General features: G+C 36.1%; 1 protein-coding gene across 2 annotated transcripts; it reads left to right on the top strand.

The window, feature by feature from the left end:
• Positions 1–493: 493 nt before the first annotated feature.
• Positions 494–11105, top strand: LOC127073467 (protein S-acyltransferase 24). Of its 2 annotated transcripts, none has more exons than XM_051014620.1 (13): positions 494–985; positions 1406–1546; positions 1758–1870; positions 3088–3167; positions 3293–3456; positions 4294–4432; positions 4560–4659; positions 9046–9103; positions 9282–9359; positions 9490–9588; positions 10150–10228; positions 10311–10459; positions 10559–11105. In XM_051014620.1, exons 1-13 carry the CDS (start codon positions 725–727, stop codon positions 11015–11017), a joined length of 1920 nt encoding a protein of 639 aa, XP_050870577.1. In that variant the 5' UTR covers positions 494–724; the 3' UTR covers positions 11018–11105. The 2 variants fall into 2 exon arrangements, with proteins under 2 accessions (XP_050870577.1, XP_050870578.1); XM_051014621.1 differs by having other exon boundaries at positions 771–997.
• Positions 11106–12225: the final 1120 nt, after the last annotated feature.

Below are 12225 nucleotides of genomic sequence, written 5' to 3'. Positions count from 1 at the left end.
ATTTTTGTACGACGTATCTAAACGGGATAAACATGCCCATTAACCACTCTTGCGATAAGATATTGTTTCGGCAAAATAAAAATATTCCATTTCATATACGACATCATCTTGTTTTATTTTGAATTTAATCGATATATTATTTTGCAATTGTAAATTATTATTTTTAGTTTAAAGATAATATATTAAATATATAAAATAATATTACACATATAACTAATCAAATTTTTTATATTGGTTATGTCATATTAGTATATAAAAAATAAAGGTTTGATTTAAGGAGATACAATTTCCTTATTGATTGAGTGTAAAATATTTTCAATGTCACATATCTTTTTTTCTTTTTTAATGTTGAATTATATTTTTGTCATAGAATATTTAATTATCTTTATTTTAATCATTACATAAAATTTTCAATTAGTGGACTTACTGTACATAATTAGTAAATGTAATTTATGGCCATTTAATTTATGGTTTGTTTATGCATCTTTTCTAAATTCCCCAATGAAATGAAATAATTGAACCTAGCTGTTGTCGCGTCTTTGATTCGTTCGTCCTCAGAGGGTCAACAGGGACGGCCATCACCCAAACCCTCTCGACCCTTCCATCTTTCCTTCATCAAAAACCCTAAAATTTCAATCCCTTCTTCTCCATTTCCCCAATTCCCTTTCCCCTTAATCTCATTCCACGCTCCAATCACAATTTCTCACTTCTTCGCCGCATAGCTATGTCATCCGAGATCGAGGTCGTCGAGGAGGTTCTATTACGGGATCAACAATCGACTCCGTCGTCTTCCGCCGGTGAAGTCTCCGAAGATAGTCTCCGGAACGACGTTTATACTGCCGCGGCTTATGGGGATTTGGAGAAGCTACATAGATTGGTCGAACTAGAGGGTTGTCTCGTTACCGAGCCTGATGGTTTGGGTTACTACGCGCTTCAGTGGGCTGCTCTTAATAACCGAACTGCCGCTGCTCAGTACATCATTGAGGTTCTTTGATCGGTTTGTTGAATTGAGTTTGCTTTGTTTCTTTTTTAAGCTTCAATTCTATAGCGCTAGTACTTTCTGAATTACCGAGTTTTTACCCCCCAAAAGAAAGGAAAGATAAATAAATAGTTTAATAATTGCTGTTTAAAACAGGATACTGAAGAAGAATTAATGATTCTTGTCGCTTGTAGTTTGAATTTGTGTTGGTAGCGAAGTTCAGCTTGTTGATCATGTTTGTGTTATGTTAATGGAAATTCAATATATTGTTTATTTATGTTGCAATTGAATGTTCTTCTGTGTGTTTAATTTTCAAATTTTTGAATGATAATAAGTATGGAAATATATTTGTCATCTTTATGTATTACACAGAGTTGGTTGGTGGTTTTTGGTATTAACTTGTTTTGTATTGGTCTTGATTGGCAGCATGGCGGAGATATAAATGCAACAGATCATACTGGTCAGACAGCCTTGCATTGGAGTGCGGTACGGGGTGCTATTCAGGTTGCAGAGCTTTTACTTCAAGAGGGCGCACGAGTGAATTCCGCTGACATGAATGGGTATCAGGTTAGTTTGATGTCATTCTGTTTTTGTTTATATTTATATTTATTCAGGAGGTCAGTGGGTGTGGAATTTCAATTATGTTATTTATCACTCGCATAGGTACTCAATAACTGGTTACTTATGCCATGTTTTAGTCTCAGATTGTTCTCTCACCTCAAGCAGGAGTGGGGGTGCTAAATGTCAATTTAACTAATTTTAATTAACACGGATGCAGACAACACATGTTGCTGCTCAATATGGTCAGACGGCTTTCCTTTACTATGTTGTTTCAAAATGGAATGCTGACCCTGACGTTCCTGATAATGATGGAAGAAGCCCCCTGCATTGGTAATTTATAATTTCACAAGTCAACCCTTTTTCCTATTTAAATGGATGTTTTACTTTCTCTTTTTTTGTCACATTCTATTCCACAATCCTTATTCAAACACCCATTTTGTGAGATGATATAACGACGGATTTATTACTCAGTATGTGTCTCTTGACAACCAATTTATAATCCTACAAGTCTAATTGGCTTGGTCAATGAAATAAAAAAATGCTTCTAGGGATGCATTTGGCAGAGTTTTAGTATAATACTGTCTAGGAAGTTGGTCTTGATTTGCCCAAGTTGAAAAACATATTTGGGAACTCTTTTAAAATCAAGTAGGTCTTCAATTTTGTTGGATAATTCTTTTAATATGAAGTTATTTTTTAAAACATAGTGTAATTTCCTTGTCACATTTGTTCATGTAATATACCCCGTCATGAAGGATAATATTCAATTTAGTTTGCCAAGTGGCACATGGTAGGAATACACAATTTCAATTATGTTTGTAGCAATGCTCATAAATTTATCTACATAATATATTGGTTTATATATATTGGAATACCATTACTTGTTCGAAAGGAATTTTTATGCCACAATTATAAGTCGAACAATGTTGTTTGAGACTCAATGCTCGGGCAATGGGCCACAAGATAAGAAATGATTATGAATACAATTTTTAGAGAATTTATATAGTTCCCATTGTAGAAAAAGATGATAGAATCTTGTCTTAGGTGATACGAACATGTTTGGAGAAGGCATGTAGAAGCTCCGGTAAGGAAGGTTGGGCACATAGACAATAGTCCAAAAGAGTTAGATGTAGAGGGAGACTAACAACTCTAGGCCAATTGTTAGGACATATTTTGAGGTTAACGATCTATTTTGGACTTGATCACAGGGAATTAGAGCATTGTCTAATCCAAACAGCCAACCCTACCTAATGGGACAAGACTGTTTTTTTTTTTTTAAGTTCATCTATTTTTCTTGTGTCTTTTTTGTTTTTAGGAGCCTGGATAATATCTTAATGTTACACTAATTTTTTTCTTTTTTTCTTTAACTGATGAATTTTGTAACATCCAGTGTTAGTTAATGATTGGTTTTTTTTGGTGCTATTTATCTTGTTTTACACGCTAACACTCCCTTGGAACTGAAATTTTAAACTCTTCTGCTTAAGCGAAAGACATGTGAGTCCACTTTCAAAGTGCTTGAATTGATTATTCTCTTCTGGCTTCAATTTTAGGGCTGCTTACAAAGGTTTTGCTGATTCTATACGTCTTTTGTTATTTCTTGATGGACATCGGGGGCGTCAGGATAAAGAGGGTATGTTCTTATGCTCTACTCTTAACTCTATCGTGCTGAAATTATTCATGCAGTGATATAAATTATAAAATGTTCTTTATTTTATTTTTAAGACATCATTATTTTATTTTCCCTACTTTATTCAGGTTGCACTCCTCTCCATTGGGCTGCTATTCGAGGTAATTTGGAGGCTTGTACCGTGTTAGTACAGGCTGGCAAAAAGGAAGACCTGGTGGTGACTGAGAATACTGGCCTTACACCAGCGCAGCTTGCTTCTGATAAGAATCATAGACAAGTTGCTTTTTTCCTTGTAGGTGTTTTTTAACTAACATATTTTAATTTTCTTATTAATACCGTTTGGATGGAATTTTTTCATCCGTCTTTTTGCTTCCTCCCACTCTCCACCCACCCCATGGTTTTGAAAATGTGAGACCGACTGGCTTTCCTGAAAAGATTTGTGTTCATTGAATTTGTGGAGTAGGTGCTTAAATAGATTTTTCACGTGTGTTTTCTTTACGAAGAAATGCATTTCCGTATTAATGTGCAAAATCTACCTGCCATTCTTTCCCATTGGTATTAGTAAATACGTATATGTTTCTGCAATAATGTATATTGACTTCTGGATCACTATTACAGGAGTATCCTCTCCCGTTACAAGAAGATATTGTTTAGATGATTTAATACTTTCCATTTCTACTCTGAATTTCTTAGATCTTAAAGAAATGATTTGTCAAAGTTGTATCGCTTCTTATGTCTTACTCCTAACAAAATATTAAATATAAGGCCACTATATTGGCTCTGGAAAAAAGAGTATTTACTGAACGTGAAAATGCTGAATATGAGAACATCTTCTTTCCCTCCAAATGCTTCACAGTTTTTACATCAAAAGGTTGTGCCCGTTGTAAAGAGACTGTTGTTTTGTACGACTATGGTTGTCTGTGAGTTTGTAACAAAGTAGTTACCTGGCTCTTTTAAGTAAAGGCATCACATCTGCATCTTTATTATGAATTTTCTTTTTACCTTGCTTCTTTACAAATACCACCATTTTGCTTTGATGATTGATTATAGATCTGCCGAATATTTTCACTATATTTGGTTCATATGTTTGCCACTTATATATTTGACACTTTTTTTGCTGAATTTGTAGGGAAATGCCCGAAGGCTGCTTGACAAACGCTTTGACGCTAACAGCCGCCTTGGAAAGATATCTAAATTAGGACTTGCTCCTGTACTTTGGTGCATAATTTTTGTGCTATTGGTCACCTATATTCATTCAGTTATCTTGGGTATCTACCTCAGCTTCCACTTCTGAAATCAATTATGTGTTTGTGTGGGCACCTTCATGTATATTTATGCCTTTTTTCATGGCCATCTGACTGTTATTTCCATCATTTCTGTTAATTTGATCTTCAGCAACAAATATGCCAAAGCTGACAGCTGCAGCTGGGCTTTTTGCATGGTTTGGAGTGTTACTTGCTACCGTTGGATTGGTGACGTTTTATAGATGTAGCAGGTGAGTATGATGGACTTCAGAACTATTCACCTTCCCATGAATATCCTCTAGGCCATTATATTATAAGGACCATAGCTTAATTTATAAAACCGCAACATGACATTGTTTCATCTTTGTAAGGTTTTTAAGAGATTGTTTGAAGATTTTCTAGAGCTGTTATGGAAAATCTTAATGGAATTTGTGTCACTGTCATCCAATTGTGATGGGGGTAGTTATATATGATATGCCATGATTTTAAAAACGAAAAAATTTTGGTGGCTTGAACCATGCAATTCTTATGATGTATAGCCAATATAAGCTTAACAACACAATTCATAGTTAAACTTTTGGCAATACTATTCCTCTTTTCCTTGTGACTGTATAGAGGAGATTGTTTCCGTTGTATTTTTTTGGTTTGGGCAAAGTTGCTTCATGTGTTTGTATGGAAATGTCCGTTCCTCATTTCTGTGCAAAAGTTAACCATCTTGCCATTTTTTTACTATCTATAATGTAGCGTTTTATTTTATATACATGTGAAGTCTAATGTGATAAACTAAGAATCACATCTTCCCCTGCCACCGATGTGATAGCTAGATGCTATGCATTCATGTCTAATCTAATGTAGTAGTTATCCTTAGGATAGTTGGACTGTATGATCTGATAGGACAAGGCCCAATATGCTAGCTGACCCAATCGTTGGGCCAACAACATGTTTCCACCGTCTAGAAGGTTGTAGAAGAAGTGCGAGTCAGAGTCAGTTGGGATATTCCCTGATTTTTAGGATGGTTCTGTTATAAAGAGAAAGGGAGGGAAAATTCAGAGTCATTTTAGAAAGTTGTTAGTCAGTTAGGAGAGTTTCCTCTCTGGTTTAAGAGCCTAGCTTTAGTTAGAAGTTAGAATGTCATAAAACTCTGGTTTACTTCTGTTTTTCTCCCTTTTCCACCATTGTAAGAGCTTTAAGCTTAACCATATGTAGTAATAATAAAAAGTTGATGACCTTCAATTTCTCGTCTCTATCATTGGTCTGTCCCGCTGGATTGTTCGAGAGGAGCCAATGCATTTGAACTGTTGATGCCAAGGTAGTCAGACTCGAGATCCTACGCAAGATCGGGTTGGGGTAATTAAAACGTGAATCGGGGGATCGTAACACGGATCGTAAGATCCTACCAAATTTAAAAATTCATATATATTTTGCATATAGATTAATAATATGCATGTGACACAACATAATATAAAAATAAAATTCAAATAACACTAAAATCACTTTAAAAAACTGAAATTTCATAGGATAATAATATTCATTGAAACTAATTCAAGGCAATTCAAAACAACACAACATTCAAAAGAGTAACAAATAACAATTGAAAACTTCTAAGAAAAACTTGATGAAAATTCACTCAGCTTCCAAACAATTCATGTTGGAGTTGGTCATAATCGCTCAATGAAATATTGAGTGAGATAGTGACTCTATTTAACGTGAGAGAGGTGAAAGAGTTTAACGTGAATGAATTGGAATGAATAAATATTTTGGGAAGTTACACTAATCATGATGAATTTTGGGAAGTTGAATAAATCCTTAATTATTTGGTGGTTGAGTATTGATTACTCCTAGTTATCATCATTTATCCTAGTTATTAGGCAGAAAAGAATCGTTTCAGATTAAAAAAAAAAGTTTTTTAGGGTTTTTCAACAAAAACGGCGATTCTACCGTTTTCACGTGATATCACGGCGATTCTGGCCGTGCCTACCAAAAACCGATTCTGATCATTCTCTGGCATGATGGGGAGTTGCAAGATCGTAAAATCGTACGATTCTACAAGTAGGATCGTGATTTTGACTACCATGGTTGATGCCACCAAAGATGAGCAATCGTGCATATGGATTGGAGATGTGATTGGAGACCATGGAGGATTTGATGCGACAGGCATTGGAGGGCTTCGTCACAGCAAGTTGATGGAGTTTGGTAAGCTACTGAATCAGTCCCATACCAGAGATATCAATTCCACCTCCAAATGATGAGTTGGAGTTGGAATTCAAGATGGTGGTGAAGAAAGTAGACACTGTCGTCCGATGAGGAGGATCCGGTGGGGTGGATAAAATGTGTGCGGAAAGCTTTGTAGTACAAGGTACAATGGAGGGGGTGAAGGTTTGACATGCAAAACTGAGCATGGGGGAACAACCATTCACAGGTTCAACCGCTTATGCGAGACCCTATGGTCTGACATGGAGGAAATTGAAGCAAGCTCTAATTGAGAGGTATGGCGGAAAGTAAGGTGATAATGCAATTGAAGAATTGAAGGAGTACATAATTGAGTATGAGTATGTATCATCCGTCGCAAGTGAGCCATTCCCCGGAGGAAGATTATCTAGGGTATTTTGTTGGAGGACTTCGATCCGGTTGAGTATTCATACCTTCAACTCATCGAATTGTATTCAAGTGATGAAACTGGCAAGGGACATTGCGACGGAGCTGCGAGGATCCTTGATCCCTCAAGGTACTAGGAGAAGTAGATATTGGGCTTAATTCCAAGGGGAATCAGGTCCGAGCAAAAGTTTCCGGCCCACCCATTCTACTTTCTCCGCACCATTTTTTTTGTGGGCTTTGGCAGGGCAGGAGTGCTCGTTCGCTACCCCTAGATATGACCCAGGTCAAACAAAAAACATTGTGGACCTGACCCAATTGAACGAGGGTCAAACCAATTCTAACGCTAATTACACTCAACCCTTGCGTACAAACAGAGATGATGGACGGTGAGAGCCAAGGTGATCGGAATAGGGGAATGAAGCATCTTCTCTAATTCGAATTATTGAATAGAAGGCTCGACGGTTCTGCTTCAGATATGAAGAAGACTACCACTGTCTGCATCAGTGTGCAGAAAAACAGCTTCGTTGAAACCGTGAATGACAAACGAGAGGACCCTATGCTTCAGATGTGAGGAACACTACCACTCTCTGCTTCAGTGTGCAGAAAAACAGCTTCGTCGAAGCCGTGAATGACAAAGGAGAGGTACCAGCGATCTAGGACAAGGGGGACAAAGAAGCTCCATTAAAGTGTAACTCTTTGAAGTGGTGAATGGAATGCATGTGACAGTATTGGTCGATACCAGAGCTAGTCACAACTTTATATTCCCTCGATGGCAGCGACATTGACTTCTGGTGGACCAGAACATGGTAACACGGGTAAAACTTGGGAATGCCGGATGCGTCCCTAGGGAAGTGTAAGTGGCCGGAAAATCATTGGAAATTTTTCCACCAAGGTTGAGGCCTTAGAGTTGGAAGGTGTTGACATGATTTTGGGAGTGGCTTGATTGCAACGGTTTGGCAAGGTAATCTTTGATTGGAAAGAAATAACAAATAGTTTTGATTGGTCAGGTGAAGTGACGAAGCTGCAAAGTCACATGACAAAGGTTGGAAAGATTGGATGGGGGAAACCATTTAGCATGGCCACTATGAGCACTTCGTAGGCAAGAAAGGTCACAAGATGGGAAGGGAACAAGGAGATTGTAAGTTGGGAACCTCGAAATGGAATAAAAATCAATATCCTCATGCAGTCATGTAGCTTGAGGAGAAGGCTGTTCTATAGAATGTGGTAATGATAGGACACCAAGGCTCAATATTAGCTAGCTGACCCAATCACTGAGCCCACTCTACACGAGCACACCTTCTAGAAAGTTGTAGAAGAAGTGTGAGTAGGAGTCAGTTGGGAATATTCTCTGATTTTTAGAAAGGTTCTGTTATTAGAGAAAGGGAGGGAAAGTTGAGTCATTCAAGGAAGTTGTTAGGGTCAGTTAGGAGAGTTTTCTCTCTGTTTTAGGAGTTTATAGAACTCTGGTTTACTTCTGTTTTTCTCAATTTTCCACCATTATAAGAGCTTTAAGCTCAACCATTTGCAGCAATAATACACAGTTGTTTACCTTCAACCATTTGCAGTAATAGTCCACAGTTATTTATCTTCAATTCCTGTTCTCTATCATGATCATTTACGGAACTGAAACCAGACCATCTAAAATCCAATGATGCTTGCTTTACTGGGTATATTCCCCAAGTAGCTTTTTTTACACTCTAGGATGAACGCTTCTTAAGATCAGTCTTGTAAGTTGTAACTATTTGATGTGTATTGGAACTTTTTCTACAATTTTCCCCATCATGTGTTCAAGTTCTCAAAATAACAATCTTGATGAAACTTCAAGGTAGCATTGGTTTGTATAATGTATGATGGTCACTATGTAATAAATATAGTGTCAACTTCTCCACAGATACACATGTATATCAACAGTTCATTTTCAGCTGTTCATAATTTGAATATCTAGTTACAACTGTTTCTTAATACCTACCATTTTGTACAAAAATAAATTATTTGCTTTATTGTTTCATCGTTTTCTTAAGCTTTCCTGATTTGTTTTACAGCAAAGATCCGGGTTATATCAGAATGAATGGGCACGACACTCAGAGTACGAAGGATGATGTGAGTTTTATTCTGCTACAGCTATACCTAATTTCTACTTTGATTCTCGCAGACCTACAATATTTTGATTTTATTTCCTTCTGCATTTTTTACCTTATCAGTGTGTCAATCTCTCTGTTTTAAATATATATTAAATGTATATGCCAATGATTTCAAATGTTCAAATTGTTTATGGCAGGAGCCTCTTTTGAAGATTGAGATAAATAATCCTGCTTTGCTAGCTGGAAATTGGTCCCAACTTTGTGCAACATGCAAGGTTCGTTTGCTTTCTTTTGATTGAAGCCTTATCACCAGCAATCAATATCTCACACACATAGATTATACATTTCCGTCCATATTTTGCTTCAAATAATTTTGCAGTTAATTTTATGTTGCTTTTTCTTTAGATTGTCAGGCCTCTGCGTGCGAAACATTGTTCTACATGTGATCGTTGTGTAGAGCAATTTGACCATCACTGTCCTTGGGTATCTAATTGTATTGGCAAGGTACATCTGGATGGATTTTGGTTTCATGCTTTTGCATTTGAAATTTAGTTGAATATTTAAGCTTTTATATTGTCATTGACTTTGACGGAAAAAAGTGGTGGGCAAGGGAAATTAATCTTAGATATGTTTTTACTTCCGGGGTTTTCCCCTGCAAATATGCTTTATACGTTGTAAGAAATTCAAGTATGGAGCATGCCACAGATCAATAAATGCATTAATGCACCTTCTTATACAGTTTAGGGCAGTCAGTCTGTGTTTGAGTGGAGGTGCTGGTGGCTCTTCAGTTTAATTCTACGTTAAGATGAATGATTTGAATTCAATTTTACAATAAACAATTTATGTCCAGTAAATCATTTTAGTAAGCTGGGCTAGACTATTAATTGTATCTCATCTTTTTCCTAGTGTGACGAAGGTAGTTACTAATACTACTACAATGTCATTTTTGTTTCATTATCCTTAATTTTGAATAGGCCGGTTTTATCTTTCTGACTGATTGAGTTGACCAGGTTTTTCCTTCTTGGCCGACAAATTATCCTGATTTGTTACACTGTATGTTTGCAGAAAAATAAATGGGATTTCTTTGCTTTTCTTGTTCTCGAAGTTTCAGCAATGTTGGTTACTGGTGGAGTCTGTCTTACAAGTATGTGTATGTCAAGACAGAGTTACTTGGTTAATTTTCGTGCAAGTTAAATCGCTGATAGAAACCAAAATTCTGAATGCAGGAGTACTTACTGATCCACTGGCTCCTTCCTCATTTGGGTTATGGATTAATTATGTTGGTAAAAATCACATCGGTGCAATATCATTTCTTATTGCTGATTTTTTCCTCTTCTTCGGAGTGTTTGCCTTGACAGTTGTTCAGGCTAGTCAGGTATGTCTTACAGTAAGCCTTTCCATGTTAAAGAAATTTCATTTCTTCTGATCTAACTTATATGCCTTTTGTGCCTTTTGTTTTCCTTTATTTTCTAAGATATCGCACAATATTACAACAAACGAAATGGCAAATGCAATGCGGTATAGCTACCTCAGAGGTCCAGGTGGTAGATTCAGAAACCCATACGATCATGGCATCAAGAAGAACTGTTCCGATTTCTTAATCAATGGATACAATGAAGACTTGGAGTGTCTTGAAGAATCAAGTAACTCAGAGGAGGGTATAGGAATGATGCAAATGACAAGAAGCTCAAACATAACAAACGGAGAGCCGCGTTCTCATTCTGATTACGCCAAGGGCAATGGAAATAGTCATGTTGTTATTAATGTGAATTCAAACAGTACCAACTCAAAAACACATCACGGGCATAGTAATGGTCATGTTCATTCTTCACATTGTAGTCATAGTAACCAAGGCAAAACCAGAAATGACAGCATTCCTGCGGGCTTAGGTCTTGGCCTTGGGCGCAACACAAGATCTGTTTCACCCTCATAGTGATGATGTTGTACCTAACTGTAATGTATCATAGGCAAGCTTATTGTTAGATTACGTTAATTCAATTTATTGTGGCTCTTTCCTACCACCATTTTCTGTATATGTATATTCTCTTGTCTGCCTTTGTGATTTTCTTCCTTCTATTATAATACTTCCACCGTCCTATAGAAAGTAACATTGTTAATTAATTTACAAATCAAAGAAAAGTCTATAAATGAAAGGGAAAAAAAATACATTTATCAAAATATTGCTAGTGTGTATTGTATTCACATTTATTGTAATTGTAAAATGAAATATATTGAGTTGAGAGTGACATAAGTAATAAATTAGATGATACAATTAAAAAAGTTTAATTAATATTAAATTGAAAATTGAAATTAATCAACATTTTTTTACAAATAAATTAGTTGTATTGAGAATGATTGAGTAACTAGTTTGAGTTTACTATCAACTTTAACAATTGGACAAAAACGTAATTCAACATTTGTGACAAATATTTCTTAGCCAAACCTCTATTTACATGTCAAGTCAATGGTTCAAATTTATACTCTCATGAACGTGGAATAACCTACGATGGATTTTAGAAAATCCTTCCTCTCCTCGCTCATTCTCCTAGTCTCATTAACAAAGGGTTCAATCCTTCTCATTCTTATAACACATGAAATCAGATGAAGAGGGTTTCAAAAACCCCTCTCTTTCTATGATTAACAAATGACTCATTCTCACTCTTTCTTGAAAAATTGGAAGAATATGCATTTTAACTTAGGATTTCAGAGGAATGAGAAAGATCTCCCTTCGATGTCTTTGGATAAGGTTTTGTGTGTCAATTCCATCCCTTTTCTTTCACTCTCCCATGTTTTCTCTCGCTCTTCGTTTTCTTTATTTTCCTCCATAAATTTTAAATTCGCCGCCGCCCCATTTCTCTGTTTTCTCTGTGTTTTTGTTTACCTAGATCCTTATCTCTTTTACCTAGATCCATGTTTTCGTTTGTTTAATTCGTGTTACATCAAACATAGATTGATTCCATTATGTATCTCAGTGAAAATATTTTTCAACCATTTAATCCGTGAAAGAAAGACATTATATATTGATGATTTTAATATAGAAACACTTTTGTTGGTATCTGATTTACATTCTATTTTGCATCCTTCTTCTTTTCATGTTCTACTAAGTATTTATATGTTGACTGTTTTAATTTTTTGATTTCG

Source organism: Lathyrus oleraceus, chromosome 4 (genome assembly GCF_024323335.1).
Source record: "Lathyrus oleraceus cultivar Zhongwan6 chromosome 4, CAAS_Psat_ZW6_1.0, whole genome shotgun sequence".
In the NCBI taxonomy this organism is placed as follows: Eukaryota; Viridiplantae; Streptophyta; class Magnoliopsida; order Fabales; family Fabaceae; genus Lathyrus; species Lathyrus oleraceus.
Note: the sequence above shows the minus strand (reverse complement) of the source record. Positions and strands in the feature narration are given on the sequence as shown.

Excerpts from the sequence above, each read along its gene's own strand:
- LOC127073467 (XM_051014620.1), top strand. The coding sequence starts at position 725 with ATGTCATCCGAGATCGAGGTCGTCGAGGAGGTTCTATTACGGGATCAA. Across the intron at positions 1,547-1,757 it reads CTGACATGAATGGGTATCAG|ACAACACATGTTGCTGCTCA; the intron begins GTTAGTTTGATG and ends ACACGGATGCAG. Across the intron at positions 3,457-4,293 it reads GACAAGTTGCTTTTTTCCTT|GGAAATGCCCGAAGGCTGCT; the intron begins GTAGGTGTTTTT and ends CTGAATTTGTAG.